The 26064-nt window shown below is 42.1% G+C and overlaps 1 protein-coding gene across 1 annotated transcript; it reads right to left on the minus strand.

Moving 5' to 3' along the window:
* Nucleotides 1–919: 919 nt before the first annotated feature.
* On the minus strand, nt 920–25611 carry scyl2 (SCY1 like pseudokinase 2). The gene is made up of 18 exons (XM_079493724.1): nt 25439–25611; nt 21167–21363; nt 20796–20953; nt 19541–19685; nt 18091–18240; nt 17125–17346; nt 15466–15582; nt 14905–15030; nt 14037–14213; nt 11910–12032; nt 11196–11309; nt 9571–9703; nt 9134–9252; nt 8672–8772; nt 7979–8048; nt 6511–6588; nt 5885–6004; nt 920–5267 (listed from the first exon to the last, which is right to left on the minus strand). The coding sequence occupies exons 2-18, from the start codon at nt 21341–21343 to the stop codon at nt 4650–4652; spliced, it is 2748 nt and encodes a 915-aa protein (XP_079349850.1). The 5' UTR covers nt 21344–21363; nt 25439–25611; the 3' UTR covers nt 920–4649.
* Between the last annotated feature and the right edge of the window lie 453 nt (nt 25612–26064).

Raw genomic sequence — 26064 nt, forward strand, 5'->3', positions numbered from 1 at the left:
GTATCAAGCAAACGGATAGTCGCCGAGAGGTTATAAAAGTCCTGGAAAAGTTGGAAAACTAAACTTAGTTGCACGGACAGACGCACTGCAGTCAATAAATCAGTTCCACGACCACATCCAGACAGAGAGTATATCCTACGACTGTGTTTTGGTACTAAACACCGTGTGTTTTACTTTATTACGTTAAAACAGTACAAAATGCGATCACATTAGGCATTGTCAAATTTGCCAACATCGTAAAGCGATCGAGGCTAAGGATTGAAGTTAAGTTATAATAACTCGCCACTGCGAAATGTGTTAATGTAGTTAACAGTTAATGTAGTCTTTCCCTCCCTCTCTGAACAGATTCTCTTTAAGAAAGAACAACATGAGACAGAGACGGTGACTGCTTAGTTAATTTAGGAAATGCACTTGTGCATAAAAGTTATTTATACTGTAGGCTATCATCTCTAGATCAGCAATTCTCATGGGGTACAGGGGTAGAGCTGGTATCCTTCTGGGTTAGGGTTAGTTGGGCGGGTTCCATGTGGACCCTTCTGGGACTGTAACTTTGCATTATTATGGTGGTAAAAAAGTTTTAGAACTGGTTCTAGAAACGGTTCCAAGTGTGATGGAAGTGGAACAGAGTTTGGTTCCTCAATGTTGAACCCGGATCCCAACCCTAAAACAGGGTTCAGGCAGGGCCCCCATTCAGCAAAACAAACAACAATTTAAGGTTCCTATTCCTATCATATTATTCCACTGGTTAAAATAAACATTTTGTGAGGCCTTTTAACCCCCTCTACAGCAAATAAAGGTAATGGTTAAAATGCTTTTTACTGTACATATTAAAAAGTATAAAAACCTCCTTTGATCTTTCAAATGACATTGTGCATATAAAACCATCACCCAACTGTCACACGAATAAAAGACCAAACAGTGAGAATATTAGATTGTGTATTTTTCATATATATGTACAGATTTTTACTGAACCACCTCATGTAACATCACCTTAAAACACACATTACAAGGTTCATAAGAGTCCACACTACACATTATGACAGCAGTAGTATACAAACGACCAGAACTCTTGTATAAGAATAGGTTTTATGCTTTGGAGTCTGACCAGGATGAACAAAAAAGAAAAATGGAAAACAATATCCATTCTGTGATATGTATACATTCTCAAATAGGGACGACCACAGCAGAGGGTAAACTGCATTCATCCAATAAGAAATTACTTTGAGGTCTTGCTTGACCAATGGGGAGAAAAAGAGTAGAACTTAAAAAGAGTGGTACTTTAAGTGGTGCTTTATTACCCTACGGGTCTGTACTAGGCCCCCTACATTTTGCCTCTATACAAAAATGTCTTTGCCAAAAATAGCAGATCCATAGATCTATTTTGACCATATGTTCTCCCCAGAATAGGGTTCAGGTGGTTCATAATTTACAAGGCAATGACAATGCAATGCAGGCAGTGTGCACAACCTGTAGGAGTAATTATTGAATACAGTAAAATACTAAAATTCCCTCCAGTTCAAAGCAGTTGAGCTACTTCAACATGTTAACAGATCTCCCCATCGGTATAACAAATAAAAGGTGCATCTTAACCCCCATTTTACAAGTGTCTCGTACTGCGAAAACTGCCGATCTACAAGCCAACAATGCATGTTGGGCGTTTGTATAACTGCTATCCAAGAATAAAATGGGAAACCTTTTGCCTATAATGACATGTATGCCCACGATTGGGATGCTAGGTTCATAGAGGTAAAAACACCACCCAATTCAAATTAATTTGTCCAGACTGATTTACATCCGTGTTGCAAATCTTACTAACCCATACACTGAGATTCATGAGATCAGTGCAACTGAAGAAAACAAAAAACAAAACAGAAGGCCACTGGAGCCAATCAAATCACATGTTGCCCTTACCCACCCATAAAGATTATTGCACGCCACTCTAAGGCCTCTGTCGCTATCACAAGAACATTAAAAAATATATACCAAGGCCCCCACAGAGCACTGCATTTTAAATTAACTATAATAATTATATAATTCATAGTATAACAGCAGCACAGGTCCCCCCATAAACTGAAAAGTGCTCAACTCAAAATACATAAAGACAGCCGGTTTCTTCATTGTACACATCATTTGATATGATACACGAATGATCCATATATATATATATATTAAAAAAAAAAGGTTTGCATTATCATAGCAAGTCAAGTGATGAGTGAGATGAATTCATAAATATTGGTCATTGAGTCATTAATAATCAGTGAAAAAGATCGATCATTCTATCTTCTGTGGTCAGTTCAGTAACATGCAACAAAAAGACAACTTCAGCACGTGAAATGCTCCACGAGGGGGAGAAACATCAAAATTAGATACTATTTTGTATTTGTAAAACTTTGCCGTAGAAAAGCAAAACATGTTGCCATATAAGGCACGACAGCCCAATGCCTTATAATATACTTGGTCGTATGACCGTGATGCTCAGCAAAAATAGGCAATCTACAAGTGTTTTCGGTGAGTCATACGACAAAGTATAGATCAGGTTTAAGGTCTAAGAAGCAGTGTGTGGTCCTAGATCTCCAGCCATCCTTCAGAAGGTCACGAGGAGACAGACACTGCTGACAGACAGACTTCATACATCCAACTATTCCAATGGATACAGTATATCCTTGTAGCCATTCAAGTGATGTGAAATGGCTGTGATCCCCAACCCCCTTCACAGAGTAAACGGACAAAAACTGCAAAAATAAAATAAAAAAAATACTGTCTTAAAAACAAAAAAAAATGCTCAAAAAAGGTTCCATTACTTGAAGGGAATGCAGGGCTCGTGTTCACAGACTCACTCCTTGATGAACGCGAGCAACGAGGTGGTGAGTAGGCTCGCATCTGGGTCTGGGGGCACAACAAGTTGTTAGCCCCATTTTAAAATAAATGTTCAAAACAATTTCAAAACGAAGTAAAAAAAAAATAGCCAAACTACAAGCACACAACATATTGAGCTTGTATATGTGCCATTTAAAAAAAGAAATTAAGTGTTAAGATTTTTTTTTCTTCACCCATGACATGCCCATAAAAGGGATGCCAGGTTGAAAGTGGTTAATTAAGTACCACCCCCAAGCTAAAAATAAAAAGTGAGATAGACTGCTTTCCTGGTACAGCCCTGCAGCCAATCAGGGATTTCACCTGAGATTTTCCTCTGGCAAAACCAGGACACGCCGTCTTATGATTCAGACAGACCCTCCATCGCTGGAATTGATCGTGTAAGACGGTAGATCTGACCACGCAAGACAAGTTGGTGAAGGACAAGACTAGAGGAAGAATGAAGACCAGACCAGACATTTCATTCTTAAGGTCTTTAAAAAGCTGTGGCCTTTAGAGCAAAATGTATATTCCATCGCACAAGGGTGCTGCTATAGCCAAAAATAACTTATGTAAAATCTAAAAGCCAACAACTTGTAGTTGTTATTAGTCTTAAGCTGCAGGACATTAGATGTCAACCCCTGCCCCCCTTATAGACCATGTCCTTGGAGTCACGTACCGCACCGATGGTTCAACCAGTCAGCGCTATAGAGCCTGACTGACCAACGTCGACCCTGATTTTGGAGAGTCCTAAACCACCGTCAAAAACTGCTACACTTTCTAATCAACTTGAAAAATGTAGATTTTCATTAAAGTTTCTACTTGAGAACCTTTAATAAGTAAATCGTTTTGATAGATAAAACATAAACGGAACTTAATTTTATGTAACCACTTTAAGCCGTATTAAAAATGTCTTCTAAAATAGCTCATATCTACAAGCTCAAAATGCATCACATTGCAACACGTGAGCTTGTAGATTGGATGATCTTGGAGAAAAACAAGATCAGGACACACGCTGCATAATTGCTGATATACCGATGTTGTTAAAGAAAAGGAAGAGTCAAATACTGACCGATATATCAGCTTGACTCTAGCTACAGTAACACCCACTGCACTCTGTCCTCATCTCTTCCTTATCACAGACAAGTTCAGACAAGCATGCCTTTAAAAAGAAAGAGGATCAAAGCAGTCCCAAAACCTTCCGAAATGAGAGCAGCAGTTGACCACCCAAGCCTGATTTATACTTTGTCGTACGACAGTGTCATGTGGCCAAAAATTTCTTCAAATTCATTCGACATTACCCAAAGTTAGGACGCTAGGTTGAAAGTGGTTAAAAAGATCATTCTAGGGCTGATTCTAAATCGATAGTCATAGGAATTAGGGACTATGAGGGGACAGCCCTAGAGAATTTCCCAGATAAAATTTCACTGGAAATATTTAACGCTTGATGTATGCACACCCCTATACACAGTAGAAAGAGTAGGAAAGTCCAGCATCGTTAGGAACACAGTAGAGTAAGAACTTCCAACTCCCTTCATCTTTAGTAGTTTGGTCTGGGGGGGTAGTAGGGGCAAGTGCGTTTTAACAGGCCAATGTGTACAAATGCTCTGAAAATTCGATTCAAATCAGATCAGAAAAGATCAAAAATACATACGGCAAAGCCCTATCGAGGATTGATTATTTTCTTTTCACCACATTCACTGTCTTTTTCTGTACGAAGTCAAGGCTCTTTTGTCTACAGTAGTTAAAATAATATATTTTGAATCCTGTCTCTTTAGTTAAATTATATCTATGTTTTAGCCAAATAAGTCTTTGAGATCATTGTTGACAGACGCACTCTGTTTAACCCCGCCTGGGTTTGCACCAGGGGTCGGAGCGGGCTGTGAAAAGTTTTGTGGATTAAAAAAAGGATTGGCCTGCATCCCAAACCCACTGGGCACCCCTCCCATGTTTAACGGTGCAGTCTGATTGGTCTGGGTGGATCCATACTGATTGAGCCAAGGGGTGGCGGCTCCTGGGGCTGGCTTGGGGCCCATTTGGTTGAGGCTGACTCTGGGCCTGTTGCCGCTGAAAAGATTGTCCAAGGCCGACATGTCGGGGGCCCTGTTCGTCTGTCCCGGGGGCCCTTGGTTCTGGCTGAGGGCAGTGAAGTTCGGAGTGCTGGTGGTAGTGGCCATGCCCCCGTAGAGGCCAGGGCCAGGGCCCGGGGGCGGGGGGCGCATGCTCATGGCCCCCGCCTGGAAGCCCATGGTTGAGTTGAAGCCATTGGAGACTTGGGGAGCCATGGAGCCAGCCATGGGGGTGGAGCTGGGGAAGGTGCTGCCCTGGACGGGCGGCGGCCGAGGTGTGTTGGCCAATGAGAGGCTGTTTAGAGACGTCATGTTGTTGAGAAGACTGCTGGTTAGATCCTTAGCCTGGCACACAAAACAAGGAGCATGGAAAGTCAGGTGACATGAACTTGTGTGATGTATACTCGAGCCCTGCGAGGCAACGTTTTCTTAGTCCCACTCCCGCCCGCTGGATTTCTGACCATTCCCGGCCTGTTTCACTTCTGATGACACGTACTGACGCTGCCCCTGCCCGCAACTACATTTCTTATGTTGTTTAGTCCCGCAATATTACCATCTTGTACCGCATACTCCCGTAATATTTCCATTGGGATGCAAAAACATTACAATCATAAACAGAATGAGTGTGAGAGAGTGTGTGTGAGAGAGAAAGAGAGAGACAGCCATCCCAGCACCACGGCCAGCGAAACAGTGGACTCGGCTGGACTTACTGCTTAAATAGATGCATTACACATATACCTGTCGGGAACATTTTGAAATTACATTCTCCTCTGCAGTAAGCCATGAGATAAACGTGTTCATATCAAGCTATGGTAAAGCAAGAACTTACATGCTTCAGGTGCGCAGCGTGCGCTATATCTGGTTTATTGCTAGATGTGTGTGTGTGTGTGTGTGTGTGTGTGTGTGCAAGCAAGCAAGCGTCATCATCGGACATGATGGATAGCTAAGATGGTGTGTTTTACCTGTGTGGTGCTGGTTGCTGGTTTGACTGACTGGGGGTTCAAGGGTTGCTGGTTCCTCAGTTTAGCTGCCTGCTCCTGTTCCTTTGCCAGACGCTGTTTCTCCTCCAGAGTCAGAGACATCTGGACAGACAGAAGACGCACAGCAGGACAGATGGATCAAGCAAAACCTATTTTCTTTTTAAAGAAGAGCCATTAAAGTTAAAATGATCTAGCTGGATTCTATATAGAATACATAATTGTTACTCTTTGGGTATATTTGTACATTTCCACCTTCAGTCGATGCTTCATATCCATACGAGTAAAATCGTCCGGGTGATTTGTTTATGTTTCTAACACAGTCGATCAAAGATCCCCCTGTGGGGATTTCAACAGAACCCCACAAACCAGGAGTATAGCGCCATCTAGCGGCAGTGACGACCAGGACTTCAGTGGTCTATACGGTTTGTTACCAATTCCCTCAAGATCAAATCTCTTCACCAAAAAATAGCTGATCTACATGCCTCACAACATGTCGCAAACATTTGTGAGCTTGTAGATCGTCTCTTTTCGCTGAATGTTTGCTCCAGAATAGGGGTGAATGTGAGTTAATTTGTGCAAGTAAATACATGAACAAGAAGTTGCCGTACTCTATTTGGTTGGGAGGCTAGTGCTGACGATCCATTCTCTTTCCCATTAACTCCTGTGCTGCCAAACATATCGTCAATCTGAAAGCAAAGAGAGGCTGTCAGTCTGGCACAGTGATGTCATAGCGTCATAGATCTATTCTTCTGAGCCCTAGAAGCACCTTTTCCTTTATGCCTGGGGTTGTCACATGAAATTTGAATTATGAATTGACGATTGAATTTTCCTTTTAGGCTTTGTAAACAAAAATTGCACAGGGCAGACATAACATAACACTGAGAAAGACCTGTACCGGCATTAATCAAAATAAATAATGTACTATGTCCACAATGTAATATGATAATTCCAATTCTAAATTAGCCAATATAGCCAAGCTCACAAACACGTCACAATTAAATAAATAAATTAAATGTGACACGTTGTGAGCTTGTAGACCTGCCATTTATGCTATTTTTTGAAAATCTTGAATATTCATGAACAGCTTCAGAAGAATTAATGCAGATGAATGGAAAACGATTCTGATGCTTATACAAAATACTTTGTTACTTTGCGATTAGGCGATTATGTAATAATGGCATGACATATGTAGGCCTCATGTCCACACACATTCAAACACACATTCACAAAACGACAGCAGAGCAGTAAAGGCCTACGCAAACTCCAGTTTGCATAACAGAGAGACGTGTTGGGGTGAGCGGTGAGCCGCTTATCACCACGGCTTAACACCCCGAACGCCTGGGGTTATTTAATCCATTAAATCAGAGCGCCCAGCGATTTATAGCAGCGAAGCACATTTAGCGACGGACCAGGCGCTTTCCTGGATGTAGCTGAAGTAGCTAGATGAGATGTAGCCAAAACACTCCCGATCGACAACAACGGGAGGTATGATTAATTCTAACGCGACTAGCGACGGGACCGCGATGGGCCGTCTAACACATAACCTTTGCTTAGAATTGGACGTTATGATTTAGATCAAGTTATTCACGTTTTAAGATTTTCGGTCTCATCGGCTAAAATGGGGAACATTTTCGACGACGTCCCACTGGAAAATAACATCGATTGTTGCGCAACAGACGCTCCCAGCCTGTGGAGCGATGCGATCGGTGTTGATATCAATAAATCTCCGTCCTTTTATCAATCTCCGTCCTGAGCGCGGGGCGTTACTAATGGATTGAACGGAGAACTCTGTCCTTGCCGGTCGGGGTGTTAACTAAAGTGACGTCATGATGTATTTTTCCAACCACTGCGGTGAGTAGGTCATCACCTAAAACTGGATTATGCGTGGGCCTTCAGAGTCATCGTCTTGCTCAAGCACACGTCGACATAATGCCAGGAGGAGCTAGGTAGGGACAAACAGGGGCGACCTTCCAATCCCCACAACACCGTTCTAGCCAACGCCAGCCATGTGACAGGTGAAATCTAACAGTTGACAGTCACAGTCTATTTGTGTCTCTGAAGGAATTGACCTCTCACCTGATTTCCTGGACTGGGGGTCCTCTTGTTCTCCTCCGACTGGTTCCCTTGGTTTGTGATGACCATGCTCCTATCGAGGAAGAGACCAAACAAGTTACTCCTGGGGGAGGGGGGGGGGGGGGATATTTGTAACTACACATATTCCTATGTGCGGGGGGAAGGGCGCCTGCCAGCAGGACTGGTGGAGGCTCCTCACTGGCAGGTGAGTCAGTGCCAACACACAGCATTGTGTGGAGAGGAATCAACTGGCATAACGACTAAATTGGGGAGAAAAAAAAGAGGGTAAAAAGCAAAAATATATAATGTATATCACCTCAATGTCAGTGTCTGTGCGAGCCTTTTGTCATTTGTGGATTTTAACCCATTTTGATTTGAGATCAGATTCTAAAAATGTCTTCTACATCCTGACAGTTTTCTGAAAAAGCTATGTTTCTATGTCAGTCGTTCTTCGATTTTTCAAAAATAGCAGACCTACAAGCTCGTAGCGCGCCACTCGGTGGTGCGCTATGAGCTTGCAGATCTGCTATTTTTCAATAGCTAAAGCATAACATAATGCTAACACCAAAAGGGGTTCCCGCCCCTAAAAATGGGTTAAGGTTGGCCTCTCGGGCCTGGCTTCAGCTTTTCGGTCCTTTACGGAGAGCAAACGTCTCAACTTTATTGATATTGTACAGTATGAATGAATAGACAAACCTCTGCTGTTCCTGCATGACGTGCAACTGCTCCAGCTTGGTCTTGTGTTCGGCCTCCATACGACTCAGCATCTCCCTGATCACCACCATGAACGCGTTGAACTGAAACAAACCAGCAGTCGCGTCAATCCATCAACTGATCAATCTATATGGTTCTGATGTGATAAAGACGGTTGGTGATACGGAACATTTTAATGAACCAGGAGAGCTGGAAAAATCATATTAAATTGACAAGTTGATGTTCACCACATGTCTGAAATTTCTTTATTAGGAACAATCCCTTGAGATGAACCATCTCGTTTTCAAGGGGGTCCACGATTCACAAAGTACATGATTAGACCACATGGAAGTAAAACTATAACTGTTACGTTCTGATGGATTTCAGACATGGTATTTTGTGTGTGTGTGTGTGTGTGTGTGTGTGTGTGTGTGTGTGTGTGTGTGTGTGTGTGTGCGCGCGTACCTGATTAAGGTTGAGGTTGTGGTCTATACTCAGAGAGACGAGGTGCGGCAGGGTTTTAGAGGCGAGGTTTTCTTTTGGTATGCCCAGTTTCTTGTGGGTGAACGTGCACTTGTAGATCCCTGGGTACATTTAAATCAACCAAACACCAACGTATCATTCATACATCCGTCTCAATATCTGAGGTTAGTAAAGGGAAAACAACAGCACTGTCACTCATTTTTGCCTTTGACAATTTTCACCTCCAATCCTGGCATTGTAATGTGTGGAAGATAACACTTCCCTGTACGTTCTGTGCCTCGAGAAAACTTCGCCACCAGGCGTGTGAAGTTTCGTCTCCAGTGAGTGCTACATATGTCAGCTGCTCAACACCTCCTCCTCACAGCAGGAAGTTAGAATTCAGTTAAATAGTTAGCACACACACTCAGTTATTTTCTTACCCAGGATGCCCATGAGGACAGCTGGTTCTCTAGAGGGGATCTGTTGTAAGAAGGGCAGGATCTCATCGATGACATACCACTTGTCTAGATATTCCAGAATCTTCCCCAGACACACCAGGGAGTTCACCCGCACCTGTATACGCACCCAGAAGTCAGAATGTCAGTCAGAAAGCCTTTTAGGCTTCGTAATCAGAAATTGCACAGGGCAGATATGACAAATAGCTTGAATATACAAAGAAATCACTGACACATTTAATAATTTACATATTTTTTTTCTCCATAGCGGTGGCACGCTATGAGCTTGTAGATCTGCTATTTTTCAATAGCTAAAGTATAACATAATGCTTAGTTAAAACACCAAAAGGGGTTCCCGCCCAAAATGGGTTAAAAGCTATAATATGACACAGATGCGTCCTCAGGTCTAAATGGGTTAAAACAAAAATCATTTCATTTCTCTGCATGTTGACAACGTTCATCCTGTCGTCCCTATTCTGGGCAAATCACTTTTGCAAGTTTTCAAAATGGGTTCAAATGTTTATTGGTTAATAGGCCGTTTTCCAAATTGCACATTGTACTTGTCAATGACATGCATGCTATGCTAGCTAAGGTTAACAGCCATGCCAGCTAGCTAGATATATAATGTAAACAGTCTCCTTCAGGACAGATTTTAAGATTTTATTGCTAACTTTTAAAGCTCTTAATGTTCTAGCTCCTAGCTATTTATGTAATATGGTTGAACCCTACTGTATGTGCCTGCACGTACTCTTACAGTTGGGTGCCACCGATATTGTCCCTTATCATTTGACCCATTTAGGCCTGACCTCAAAATTTTAAAAAATCCTTCTAAATCCTCCAGTTTTCTGAAATAAATATTTTCACGATTTTTCAAAAATAGCAGACCTACAAGCTCGTCTTGTAGATCTGCTATTTTTCAATAGCTAAATTATAACATGTTTAAAACACCAAAAGGGGTTCCCGCCCAAAATGGGTTAACTGTCCTTTTGCGCAGATCACGCAAACCTCAGCAAAAAGAAAAGGACAATATCGATGGCCTCCAACTGTACATCATCTGGTCAGGGTCTATTGAAGGAGAGTCATATGGTTAATTTGGTCCCCAGGCCCCAGGGCTCTGGAACAGCCTACCAGAGGAACTCAGGAAAACGAGATCTTTAACGAGTTTTAAATCCATCTTAATAATCAATTTCTACAGGAGGTTGTTTAACTCAGGGGTTCTCAGCCCGTGGGTCGCGACCCCTCGGGGGGTCGCCAATTTATTTTAGGGGGTCCCCAAAGACTTACAAAGACTTACAAGCTCATAGCGCGCCACTCGGTGGCGCGCTATGAGCTGGTAGATCTGCTATTTTTCAATAGCTAAATTATAACAATGCTTAAAACACCAAAAGGGGTTCCCGCCCAAAATGGTTTAAGGTTATTGTAGCAGTCAATTTATATTGGGGGGCGGGGCGGGGGTCCCGAGACATTGCCAAAGCATTTCCGGGGGTCCCCGGCCAAAAACGTTGAGAACCCCTGGTTTAACTACCCTCCAACCCTCGGCTGGAGAAGAGCAGAGAAAGAAGGGACGAAAGAATAAAATTGAAGCCGGATGGCCAGAAAGAGGCACTGACCGCTAGCGAGGTGGTCTGGAGGCAGGCTGATTTGATGCGCGGGATGAGGGCGTTCTTCATGGAGGGATACTCGATCAGGTTGGCAAACGTCGGGATGATGTTCAGACACAGCTCCTGTCAGGGCATAGGAAAGGATGTTATATTCTGATATTTTTAATTGGATTTGTTGCTCCAAGACTCTTGTGTGTGGCGCTCAAAAAATATATCCTGTTCAAATTGTGGCCACGATTTGGATATGGTCAGCACAGCAACAAGACTACTTTGCCAGCTAGATCGCAGTTAATCAAAAAGGTAAATGTAGCTTCAATGCAGACGACTACTTATTATTATACAATAGTAACATGCAATACCCTACAGTATTTGTTAAGGGGTGGAAATCTCTAGGTACCTGACAATTGGATTCAGATTCAAAAGGCTATGATTCGATTATAAATCGATTACTGATGCATCACGAATCTGGATCTCGATTTCAATGCATGATTTATTTCCCCCTCATTGTGTGACTAATAACCAAAGTGCTTTCTAATGATCCATAATAAAAAAAAAAACGGATTAATTTACTTCTATTATATTTTATTACACTAAAAACACTATTAAACAAAAAAATAAAAAGGTCAGTTCAGCCGTTGACCTAGATATACTTTTGCAATGTCCTCACTAACAGCTCAGATCGTGGTTAGGATTGAAGAACCCTAATTCAGCCATGTCCTCTACCTGAATCTGTATGGAGGGAGCTTCCAGAGCTCTGTAGACCATAGGCAGGACACTGTTCTTGATCTCGTCTGGTGGTGTTTTGGTCAGCAGTAAGTCCATCTTCTGCAGGAAGATCAGCAGGATCTGGAACAGCATGGGTTGGGGCACAGGTAATGAGTGAAATAAAAAAAACAATGAGGTGAATATGAAAGACACACAAGTTAAATATCCTTATGAAGAATGAAGTAGTGAGTGTTGAAAGAACAATTGAAGTGGTTTTAGTAACTAATTCCTAATGGTTATATATTAAATACACGCTACTGGACAATCCTCAAAGCAGCGACCACTCACCATATTGCTAGCCTGAGAGGGCATGAAGAGAAAAGTAGAGAGAAAGACAACAGTTGACATACAGTAACCACATATAGCATGCTGCATACAGTAGTAGGTTATTACAATGAACCATGCAATTCATAGTATTCTCATGACATGTGTTGTTTTACAATATGGTACAAGGCCACAGCTCATTGGCTATGGACGACCAAGACCATGCCTGTGATGGAATACTGTGAATAGTGTTACAGTTTGTGGCGCCAAAACCCAGAAGTGAGCGAGTCATGGGTTCACCTTGTCAGATTTCCTTGTAGGGTTTTCAATTCATCCCGAAAATAAAGTCTGTGGTCAACATACAGTAAGGGAGTTGCACGTGCTGTTAAATTACACCAGTTAATGTCTAAACCCGTACATTTGTATGCTTTTAAGTGTCCTTTCTTTTTGGATAAGAAAGAACAATTAATATTGAAGTCATAGTGCGTAACTCCCATTTACCACTCAAAAAAAGAAACACTGCAGGGTCCTGGTTTTTTGAAGGCAACAACTATATTGTCTGAAATGCTATGCATTAACTTATATAACAAATAATATATAATGTACAATGTCAGGGGCAGACAAACTCATGACTAAACTCAAGTTGTAAAAAAATAGAAAAATAAAAATAAAACACCATTTTGTGGAATGGAAATTGTGAAACTAGTGTTCACCTAGTGAACGATTTGATCAAAATTAAGTTTATTTAATATGTTATACAGTACAACTGTAACTGAATATGGTTCATAAACAGTGTGTGTGGTAACTGTGGTTCACAAATCACAGAAATGTGTGTTCCATCTGTGGAGGTTGTCTTGTTGAACAATGTGTGTACATACAGCATAAGCTTTTGTTTGCTACTGTACATAGCTTAGCTATTTTCTTGATTTTATCACAAACTGCATTCACAATTGTGGGACAAACATGAGATCACACCGTCAGTGATTTTATCCTTCAACCTATGACTGCCTACGTCTAACAAGACCAGCTTTGATCCCAAGTGGACAATTTGTGCCAAACGTCATAAACTTCCCTCAAAGCATTCCTGAGATATTGTGTTCACAAGGTTGGGAGAGACGGACAGACAACCCAGAAACATAATGCCTCCGGCTGGGGCGTGTTGCTAGTGGTGTCATGCAAAATTTGAAGCGAGAAGAGAACCTATGGCGATATTAACTTCTGGGTTAGCAAAGACTAAAATGATGTCAACCACAAACCACAACCACATTACACAAGGACAAACAATATCATGCAAAAGAGAGCACACAGGAAAAAAACTAAAACCGTTTCAAACTCATGCACAAACCACAACCTAGTATCAATCAAACGTTATCTACAGCAAATAGCACATTTGAGTGTCTTTTTTTCTTCTGCAGAGATGACGAGAGACGTTAGTTATTAGTTGGGTAAAGACTACTGAAAAAAATAATTATGTCATTGTAAAACTATTCGTAAAACTATTCGAATAACTCAGAATGTCTGTTTGTTGTCTGTTTATTTAACCATTCAGCGAGATTGAGAACACCAGTTCACATTCACAATAATGAATTGAAGCATTTTCCCAAAATGTATTTGTGTGTGTGTGTGTGTGTGTGTGTGTGTGTGTCAAAAAACACTTGTTGCCGTGGAAACCCAGCAGTTTACATTACGTACGTCGCAAAAATCATTGCTGTGGAAACAGATATCCGTTGCAGCTCCTACACCTCAGCGTTTGTCTGTGATTTGTCCAGTGCACACACACGAGGGTGCGTGTGTGTGTGTGTGTGCAGAGTGCGTGCGTACCTGGACAGGTTCCTGCTGTTTGAAGACCGGTGTGAGGTCAGGCATGATGAGGCGGACATACTCGTCTTTGGTGCACTCCTCTGCGATCAGCAACACGTTGGGCAGGACGAAGGGAACCATGTCTGGGTTGACGAACTCCGAGGTCAACGCCGGCAAGATACGATACACCACCACTCTCTGAGGAAAACAACTTGCTTCAGGTTGGATTCTCAATAATCCATTTGCATTCCTTTTTTTGTGTGTTTTTAAAAGGAACCCCTCAACAGACCCCCGGGTTCGCACAGACATTAGGGCAAAAAAACATGATGTACATTTGTATCTCTCTCACTCACTCACTCACTCACTCACTCACTCACACACACACACACACACACACACACACACACACACACACACACACACACACACACACACACACACACACACACACACACACACACACACACACACACACACACACACACACACACACACACACACACACACACACACACACACACACACACACACACACACACACACACACACACACACACACACACACACACACACACACACACACACACACACACACACACACACACACACACACACACACACACACACACACACACACACACACACACACACACACACACACACACACACACACACAGTAAAGAGAGCCTACTGTCAGCTGTCCAAATATTATTAAATAAAATTTCAGAATGGTAGGCCTGAGGCCATTGCGTGGCACATCTATGCACGGAATGTCTATGTCCACAGGCTTCTGTCCGCGGCCTAGAGGGCATCTGAGCATGTACGGCACTACAAGTCTTACACTAAATGCGTTCGGGAAACCCAGCCAAAGTCACTAAATCGTGGCTACCTTGGGGAGCTTAGGCAGGACTTTGGGCAGGCCTTTGTAGAACTGAGACTTCTGCAAGTTGTCCCTCTGGAACAGGGAGTCAAAGTACTGCAGGGTCACAGCGCCCACGTCGTCAAAGAAGGGGATCTGCATTACACAAAGCAAAAGGATTCACACAACACATGGATTAAAGCAAAAGATTAATCTCACAACTGAAAAATGTTGCTTAATCTGCGATATGATAAACAAAACTAGCCCCAACACAATAAGAACTATACATGTAGAATAGTTGAAGAAAATGCAGATTTTGAGGCACCTTCGCTTTTATGACATATGCGAGATCAATGGGGTCTTAAAATGACTAATAACCATAACTAGGCTATCTACAAGCTTACAATGTCTGAATGTCAATGTGTAGCAAGACATTGTAATGTTGCAGATAGTCTATTTTCAGTGTGCAACATGCTTCCATAGAAGACATGCTGACTTCTATCAAATTAAAATGACTGAACTCAATCATGGCAACTGAGAACTGTGTGTGTGTGTGTGTGTGTGTGTGTGTGTGTGTCGTAGGATTCAGACCTTGGTCATTTGATCAGCGTCAGGGCGGACTGTGGGCGTGATACTGAGCAGCATCTTAACGTGTTCTCGCACATCCTCTGGAAGCTTTTTCAGCATGGCTGGATTAATATTACTCAACTGTAGATGAGACAGACAGGGAGAAATATACCAGCATTAGCATCACAGCCATATTCTACATGGCTGTGGAAAATAAAATCAATTCTTAAATGAATCGTGCTTAATTAATCGATTTACAAAGAAAGACTTGTTTATCTTCCTGTGAGTTTTCTGCAATTGTTGATGTTAAATATAACCTTCTAGTTGACAGTGACACATCTCTTCCATTAGTTTGGAAGTATTAGTAATACAAGATAACGATGTAAATTCATGTGTTTTCATTATGGATCATTAGAAAGCACTTTGTTTATCAGTCACACGGTGAGGGGGAAATAAATCATGCATTGGCACCACGATGCATCTGTAATGGAATCGTAATCGGATTGTAGCCCAATCATTCGGAATTAATGGAATCGTAACCCTCTGAATCAGAATCAAATCGCCATGTATCTAGCGACTTCCGCCCCTAATTCTACAGCTATCCCGGAAGACCATAACAAAGAGGAAGTCAGAGTAACGAAGGAGGATTGTGTTTCAAGCTTGTAGATCTGCTACTTTTGTGTGACGCTGTAGTCACACAAAATCAACTAGGGCATTTATTTACGAGAAAACACATTCATGTTTGTGTGTGTGCATGTGTGAGACATGGTTGCATTCCCTTCATGTCAGTGAGTGGCAGTGAGCTTGTGAACCTCACTCAGGGTTGTTCAGGGCAAGTGGCACAAGGAATTGGTCCAGATGTGAAACCGCGAAGACTTGAATTGCACATATGGGCAGCGCACCCCCCGCACCTCCGCCTCCCAGTTCTTCTGCCCCTTTTTCCATACGGTTGTCACGTTTTCCTTTTACTTTATACCTGATGTAAAGACGCCTTAGTGCTTTTCTGGTTTTATCCTCGTAGCAGTTTTTGTATTGACCTATTTACAAATGTCAATCAAGCTTGTTTGTTAAATTTAGGCTATATAACCGTACATATGCGGTAGTTATTAATGCCTGTACATAGCCTACTTTATCTGCTTTTAAAGCTATAATTTAAGCATTATAATATAATTTGATTATGTATAGATGTCTCTTCAACAAATGGGAGCCAGCGGCAGGGCTTCATCTCTGCGTGTGTTGACACTATACACACACGCAGAAGATGGGGGGCGGAGGCACGGGGGTGCGCTGCCCGTAGTAGTGTGCAATTCACGTCTTCGCTGTCAAACCATCACAACCAGACAGGAAGCACATACTACAGTATTTCTTGTCCGTTAGGAAATTTGTGATTATTATGCGTGTCATTCAAATAAATATGTTGAATTTTTCCCCACTATTTTTAAAGTAAGTAAGCCTTGCCGAGCCATGAGGCCATTAGTATGATTATTGGTACTACCAGTCATTGACTTTGCACTGAGACATCTGGCGCTGATCGGTCCAGTGGCTTTCCAGATTAGCCACGGACAAACGGATAGACAGCTCGGCCCCCTATAGCAGCCACGTGGTAAGTACACGTCCTAATACTTTCCCAACAACGTACCGTACCCTTTGGTCTTTCCATCCATCCCCTCGTGCCTCTCTTACCTGGTCCAGCTGCCTACTGAAGCTCTTGAAGATGTCATGCTTGTTGACCTGGATGACGGGCTTGCCCTCGTTGAAGACGGCGTGCATGATGACGCCCAGCGAGTACATGTCGGAGGCGTTGTCACAGCTGACGGACAGGATGTACTCGGGCGCCAGGTACTCGGGGTTGGGCAGGCACAGCGGGGGCAGGTTGGGTTCCCACTCCTTGCACGTGTACTTAAGCTGAAGGAGGGGGAGGTGAGACAAGTTTGTGAGTGCAGAGTTACTGCTTCGGCGGGCTTTCGAAAATAGCCGATCTACAAGCTCACAACGTTGTGAGCGGATTTTTTAGGTTTGGTGTGTGAGAACGGCGGGCAACCATATATTAGGCTTAATGCAACAACATTAAGCAATAAATGGCTGTTCTCAAATGACAAGCATTTTCAAACCTGGCCTGGTGAATCCAAAAATGTGTTGATAATGTGCCGATAATTTATACAAAAAAAACATTTCACCAAGAGTTAAAGCTACATTCTGCCTTGCAAATGTTGGAATAAATAAGTTTATAGTCCTTAAAATAAGTCCCAGATTTAGCTTTAAAGTCAATTCCATATATCAGCTGTGGCATCTTTGTTTTAATGAATATAACAGTGCTCACGGATTGTCCACCAGTCACTTTTAATAAGCTGGCATGGCAGCATACTGAACTATGTACACATTTCCACACTTATGCCTTCATTGGCGATAGCATAATGCTGATGAAGGCTACGTTTGTCTATACTTTTTCTAGACTGTGCACTGTATACTTAATAAGTTGAGGGGTTGTGGTAGCACTGCTCTTCTATCACTGTTTTAATGGCCACTCTCAAATAAAAGCCTCTCTTTACAAAGCAGCCTATTTTTAATCTGCACAGGCCTCAGTCCAGTGGTGAACACACTATTACAAGATTTACGTTTAGTGCTCTTTTTCCCGCTCATAACACACACCTCTGCATCCGAGGGGTTGATGGAGGAGATACAGAAGTCGAAGCCCATGATCTTCCACGACCCACTCTTGTTGAGGATGATGTTCTCCGGACACAGGTTCCCGTGGACCATCTTGACCCCACTGTGGAGGAACGAGAGGCCCTCAGAGATCTGAGGTGGGGAGGAAGAGGATGTCATTCAAACAGCAAGAGGGTGAAACAAGTAATGGAGGAAAATGTTAATGCTAGCCACACAAAAGAAAAACATTGAAGGTCCATATCATCCTGTTCAGAGTTGCCCACAGACGCTACTCTGGGCAATCCGTATCTTTAATCCACTCAATAAAATTCTGAATCTCTTTGCGCTCCAGTACATGTTTTACAAAGTCTCTAGTGACCATTGAGTAAGTGTAGGCCTGAGAACATGGGGCTGTTGATTGGTGGTGGTGGTGGTGGGGTCATTCAGAGCAAATATTGGCCTCCTCATGGCGCTATTACAAGTGGAAATTTTACACCAATCGGTCTTATGGTGCCGAAGATTAGCTGTTCACAGACTGACAAAGTAAACACACAAACGGACGGGCGGACAAGGGTGAAAACATATACACTCCAGCCTTTGGTCGTCTGGCCTCAGTGGCCTGGCAGAGACAATCGTTTGGAGAAATGAAATTCTATGAAACTTTGCGTATCAAAGGATCTAAAGAATGTCTTACTTAACTACAACAAAGTGATGACAAAAAGGCAGGCCTTTTCGAAACAAAGTATGAAGCACAATTAATTCTATGATGCTAGAATCAAGGAAAACAGTCACAAAAAGGTGTCCTGTTGTGACAGCCGACTGCAAATATAGACACAATTAAAACGCATTTCACAGCAGATAAATCATCAGCCCTCAGCTTTGTCAGGAATTCACATCTCAACACGGACACACTACAGAAGGTGGGGCCTGGAATCGGGCAGGCTCAACTGGCTTTAAACGTGCATGGTATGTGAATGAATACCTCCACATTGGCTATGTAGTGCTGAAACCCAAAGGCTCAGAATCAGCCTACTGCCATGATCAATGTCTGTGTGTTAGGGTTTCATTAAATACAGTATATGTATAGTATTTTATTTTCGTCACACATTCCATGAAAGGAAATCGAACCCTAGATGTTGCAACCATACTGGTCTGCTCAATAAACATTCATCGATGGGTGTGCCCCTTAAAAGAGTTTCTTACTAACCACTTTTCTTCACAATACCTGAAAGGCTGACCAGTACAACCAGTCTTCTTTTGTTAAACCACTGGCTTCCCACAATCACTGGAGCAACTGGGAATCATGTGTCTAGTTCTAGAATACCACAACTATCGACTGATTATCGTTATAATGTGTATCTCAGTGTCAACACAATTGCCGACTGTCTGTCTACATGCCCACCCATCTGTCTGTGTCTCTCTTTACCCGTCCGTCTGTACTGTATACTCTCACCTGCAGTAGGCCGTATTTGGTCTCCACATCGTAGAGTTTGTATTCCTTGATGTCGGTGGGAATGGGGCTGGGCAGGTTGTCCCACTGGCCCAGTACATTGGACAGACTGGCGAACACGGGCTCTGTGCAGAACGCCAGGCAGTCCCTAGAGGTGAAAGCAGAGAAATAATGCATCAGTTTTATCTCAGTGAGTCAACCTTGTCCCAACGAATCCATCCAGACAGGACAAGTGAGATCTGAACAGGAAGATGCACATTAATAACAAATACAATTTTAAATATGATGAATTATGATACACAATGTTGTTAGCACTAAGCAAGTCAAGAGTTCCAAAATACTTGAGAAGGCAGACATGGCAACATCATACAGATATCGTGATTTTTGAGTGGTGTAAACCACTCCTACAACTGGCTTTTGTGTGCAGAAAAAAATGAGCATGGTTGCTATGTTCAAAATAATTTCTGACGTAATTAAATCACACCCGGGTGAACTGGATGACCGTAGCAACCATGGTCATTTTCTCTGCACAAAAAAAGCCAGTTGTGAAATCACATCCAGGTGTGATTTCATTACGTCAGATCAGAGCTGATCATGCTATATAAAACCTTACACCACTCAGTTCACACGGGTGTGATTTTTATCAATATAAAAAGGTGGCCTTCTAGTTATCGTGATATTTTAGTTTTTCATTTCAGCCCTGTTTAAAAGAGAGGTCATAGCCTCATAGCCACAATGCGAAACTTCTTCTTACAAAACCAACCAACGTTTCGACAAAGTCTTCTTCAAGGTTTTGGTTCATTTCAGCCCTGACCTACATATATTCAAAGTTAGAATGTAATGTACAGTGTTAAAGTGAGCTTATTATAAGACATAATGAGAGGAAGAGAAGAGTAGGAAAGAGTCTGAGCCTTATTCTGCTTCCAGGAACTATGTATTATTCAGTAGCCAGGCTGCACAGTCTTTTGATCAGGACATGGCTTCTATAGACACATGCACGGACACATGCACATAATATCTGTCTCACACATACACAGAGATAGAAAAGTCATGCCACGTTTTCAATTAAGCTTGTGTGTGTGCCTGTGTGTGCGCACGCATGAGTGTGTGTGTAACGAAGTGGTCCTCCGTTACTTATATTTGGCACATTTATGCTTATTTTGCACACATATTGTACCAGTGTTTGATTGAAGTATTTTATATTTGCACAGCATATGCTATTGGGCCAACACTACAGTGTGCAAGACTGCGTACTCACCGCGACTCTTCCAGAGGATGCTGAACTGTGAGCAGTCGGGGATGTCTCAATCTGGTTAGCTGTTGCACCCCCTTTTTCAGTGAGTCAATGATCTGGTCCTTGTCAAACTTCTGGTGCTTATCTATCATCTTCTTATCAAAAACAAACACTGCCACTTCCTTGAGAGAGAATTGCAAAACGCAAAATGGTTAAACAAGCTTTTTGAAAGGCCAACACCTGTTCCTCCATTTAACCAATTTTGTTGTTATACGCTCAGTTGAGTGTACATTGAAGTCACTGCCTACAATGTTGACACAAACTGTGTTGCATCATGTGTATGGAATTGGGAAAGTAAACAACACCTTGGACTATGAACCAAAACACACACACACCTGTTTGGTGGATTTCTTACTGCCGTTGTATATCCTCCAGCACATCCCGGGGCCCCCGCTGGCGATGTGGCGGCCCACCTCAAACTCCCGCGTCACCGGGTTGCCCATGACAGCGCTGGTGACGTCAGCGGTCACCTTGGTGACGGTGCTCTTCAGCTTGTTCAGCATGGACTCCATGTTTGAGCCTGACGTGGCAGCTGAGGTGGAGAGAGGGGGGGGGGGGGCAGAGAAGACGTGGACCGTTTCAACACAGGAAATTGTGTATTATTGAGGTGGAGAGAGGGGGGGGCAGAGAAGACGTGGACCGTTTCAACACAGGCAATTGTGTATTATTAACCCCCATGTTATGCGTTGCGGCGTTGGCATACCTTTCAAGTTGGGAACGCTTCCGTGTCATTTCAGTTGTTGCTATACATCACTGTTGATGGTCAGAAAACAAATTTCTCCATATTTTAACCATTTGTGTGTGTCACACAAAATAATCGAAAGTGGCCTATCTAGTAGATGATCTAGAAGCTCAAAATGCTTCACACAGCACAGAATGTTGAGCCTGCTACTTTTGCTATTTTTTTATTTGAATCCTGAAAAGTAATAGTTTTGGACAGAGCCAAACATTTTCTTTTTATTATTATTATAATTTAGAAGGCATTTTTATATCAACCTAAGGTCTAAATGGGTTAGGTTTTGTGTCACAAAACAATATCAGTGATCACTATGAGATCCACTGCAGCGAATATCAATGTCATTGTTTAGCCTACTGTGGTTTTGAAAACATAAGCCACATTGTGATATCGGTATCTAAAAATATCCATATGATTATTGATTGTAATATTGATTTCAGACAAATTTCCCAGGCCATCCATTAACTACACACAATTACTGAAAAGACAGAGAGGGGCAGGAAGATAACCCTGGATACATGCAGCATCATTGATGGACCATTCACAACAAAGCACGTCAGAAGAATCCTTTGATGCCAGAAGACAAACTACGTCAAACTGGTATTAACATTCTTTAGGGCAGGGGTTCTCAACGTTTTTGGCCGGGGACCCCCGGAAATGCTTTGGCAATGTCTCGGGACCCCCGCCCCGCCCCCTCCCGACCCCCAATATAAATTGACTGCTACAATAACCTTAAACCATTTTGGGCGGGAACCCCTTTTGGTGTTTTAAGCATTGTTATAATTTAGCTATTTAAAAATAGCAGATCTACAAGCTCATAGCGCGCCACCGAGTGGCACGCTACGAGCTTGTAGGTCTGCTATTTTTGAAAATAATTTGGGGACCCCCTAAAATAATTTGGCGACCCCCCGAGGGGTCGTGACCCACGGGTTGAGAACCCCTGCTTTAGGGGGCTACAACCTGTGCTGCAGGGACAGACTGGTAGTGCAGCGCTGAAGCAAACCAAATACAAACATCCCTTTGTTAAACATGGTACTTCGTTAGAGGCCAGGAAAGTCAATACTCAACGACACACCTAATTTACATCCTCATCAATCGGGTAACGGTAACTTAAGAAAAATACCCAAGAAAAAAACCTTCACAGGTCAGGAATAGAAAGATAGAACCACACAAGAGGGTGCACCCTTCCAGGACAGACAGGTGTGCAGTATAGCTGCTGTGATCCATTTAAAATCCAAACCACAGCCATTCACTGCGTTTACAATACTATTGTTGAGGGGCGCTTAACAATTCATTGAAAATTCTGCGTTCTATTTCTGCAGTTTTCTGTGAATAAGCTAGTAGTAGTACTGAGCTAGTAATGCTGTCTGTGCAGTGTGCACACGTGTGGCAGAGGAACGCAGAATGCACATGTGGGCCGGATAACATATAAAAGTGCACAGAAACGTCTCTGCTTTTGCATTATGTTGTGACGCACTTTTCATTTAACTTCATTCCTCATAAAAGATGCCATATATCTCAAATATAATTTGAGTAAGGAATATAAAATGCCTTTTGAAATCATTCTGTTATGTATATCAGCAACATGTATTTTTTTACGTTAGACCTTATTGAGGTAAATTAAGACTTTTAGATTTTTAAAAAGCTGCTTATCAACTAACCGTTTAATCAATCGACAAGGTTATCCATTATCAAATCATTAATTAATCGATAATTTGCTAACAAGCTCACGTCACAAAGTGTCAATGAGCTTGCAGATATGGATGCTGGGGTTCTAATGGTTAATTCTAATTTAACACACCACATCAGCAGTTAATGCTGAGCCACTGCCAAGCCAACAGCTATAATAAAGAAGTGTGTGAGGACTGGTCTGGAGCCAAGTTGACCTGAAACGGAGGAGGAGAGGGGAAAGCAATAGAACAGATAACCCAGAAAGAATTGAGCAGTAGCTGTCAGCTCGCTTTTTGTCATCATCTGTCTACATCCTCCCTGGCTCAAGGAGACGATGCAAGATGTAAAGATTGTGAAATTGAGTTGTGAAATAAGCCTCAAAGGATTCATCAGCATGACTGTACCGACATCGTTCCTCTTGACTAGGCTCATCATACATTTGTTGGGCTGAATTGTGACCATTTTGAACAAGTAGTCAACACACCTTCACTCCGTTAATAGGTTACTTTCAAAAGTAGCAGTGGCAGATTATCTCACAAATGCAGTTATCTGCCTGTGTCGCACTACTGTGCACTGGGGACTGTTTTCTTCAATTGACAACAGCTACGAACATGTAAACAAAGTTATATCAGATCAGTGACACTCTGATGTCTCTCCCTACAGATCAAACTGATTCACATTCATTTAAAAATTATATGAATTCAGTGGATATTAGTCGGTGACATGTATTACCGCCACTATTTCCTACCGGTCAGCTGAACAATGTCAGTGTGTGGAGATACAAGATTAGACTTTTTGACAAGTAGAGTTGTTCTGATTACCGATACTGTCTGGTATACCACCCTCAAGTACTCGGTACCGGCCCGATACTCTGACCCGAGTACCAAAACATCCAATTGACACTAGGCTGAACGAATGCAACGGGAGAACGTCTGACCCAACACTACAGCAGAATATCAGATCGCCAGAAACAGCCGATCTACAAGCATAAATGACAATTGACAAGTGTAGGCATGACAATGAAATTAAATTGGAGAAAAATAAAAAGTACTCATCGGTACTAAAAATGAATTACTTGGTCTGAAAAAGATTGTATCGGGACAACTCTATTGACAAGTGAGTAGTCTACTGTCACTACTCACAATTAAAAAATATAATATATATATTGATATATATATATATTGATATAGTGGACATTTCACAACTGTTATTGTAGTCTGATGCCTCTAAAAACATAGCTTGAACATCTGAAAAATCAAATCTGCTTTTTTTATTTTATTATATTTTTATTTTTTGTAATTATGTATGCATGTATTTTGTGTATGTGTGTATGTATATATATATATATATTTATTTTATTTCCTCCAGACTGTTCCGACTATCCTTGGGATTGTGGGTGGGGGGAGGGTGGGATAGGGGATTGAGTTTTATTTTTATATTTTATGTGTCTGTCTAATACTTGCCCCTGGGCTATTGTTGAAAAACCTGAATAAAAAGATTTTGAAAAGAAAGAACATCTGAAAAATCACAAAATGTAGTGACCATAGATAATGAACCATGAGCATGGGACTGAGGGTGGCGATCGAGCCCGATATCATCTGGGGGTTTTGAATATCTTATAATATGGCATAACATGTTGCCTTTTCCTGGGTTTAAAGGCTGAAGTGAAGTAATGAAACTTACCTGACTATTCTGTCTTAGTTATTGGCCAAATGTATTACAAGTTTAGCCCTGTGTAAATATTTGCGCCATACAAAATGTAATAGAAGTATCCAGTAAATTAAAGAAAAAAGTGATATTTGAAATTGTCCATATTGCCCTGTGTGTGTGTGTGTGTGTGTGTGTGTGTGTGTGTGTGTGAGAGAGAGAGAGAGAGAGAGTAGTGTGTCATGTCTGGAGTCATATGATACATATGTTGTGTGCGCACCAGCATAAACACAAGTAAACACATCAAGTAAACATGAAGTAAACAGTGCGGATGATGCTTGTCTTGGTGACTCTAGCTGCTGGAGAATGTTACCAATGTTTATGCTGTCAAACCAAAACAACACCAGTTACACTGGCTGACAGGCATTGTGGCCAAGCTAGCGGTTCGCTTTAGCTAAACGAGCTAACGATACACAGCTGCTAAACGTTTTCCAGTTACAGCCCGCCTGTGTATCCACCAAAATGTCGAATCCAACAGCTCGGCCATGCTTACCCTGGTGTCCAAGAAACCCTCGCTGTTGTCGGCTTGTCTGAGTGCGTGCCCGGTCACATCAAGTGTTACAGCTGTCAGTGGGAGCTGTGAAACAACACATACTCCATCTCTTACAACCGAACCGATACCAGTTAGCTTCGCATGCTAGCCACCCAGGCTACACTTCCGGGAAATTTGTCAAATCTCGTTGGTCTAGGCTTCGCGAGATTGTCAGCTTCATCAACGTTCTTTTAATTTGTATTATCAATTTAAACAATATTAACCCTGGCATCCGTCTTGGGCATGTCATTCCACTGAAAACCTTTTCCTTTCACAACAAAGAAACACCACGGTGTTCGTTCCTATCAGAGCCATCTAATATGTCTATATCTAAGGCTCTGGTTCCTATGCCACCAAAATGTGGAAAGTCATTAAACGGATATTTCACTTTCAAAAAAAACTTTTGGTCATTTCATCATCTACTCAGTTTTTAAGTTGCTTCAGTCAGTATTTAGATGTTTGATATTCATTTTAGCTGCCCCGCCCCCTTCCTATACAAACCCATTATAACTTAACTCCATTTTTACCATGATAGCTTCATCAAAAACACCAGACCTATTTTCTGTTGACTGATAATGTCCTTCTAA

Source organism: Electrona antarctica (assembly GCF_951216825.1).
Source record: "Electrona antarctica genome assembly, chromosome: 23".
In the NCBI taxonomy this organism is placed as follows: domain Eukaryota; kingdom Metazoa; phylum Chordata; class Actinopteri; order Myctophiformes; family Myctophidae; genus Electrona; species Electrona antarctica.

Coding starts and splice junctions, on each gene's coding strand:
- scyl2 (XM_079493724.1), bottom strand. CDS start 21,343: ATGGAGTCCATGCTGAACAAGCTGAAGAGCACCGTCACCAAGGTGACC. Junction 18,241..19,540: donor CCAAATACGGCCTACTGCAG/GTGAGAGTATAC, acceptor TCCCCACCTCAG/ATCTCTGAGGGCCTCTCGTT. Junction 15,583..17,124: donor TCAGTAGGCAGCTGGACCAG/GTAAGAGAGGCA, acceptor TCTCATCTACAG/TTGAGTAATATTAATCCAGC.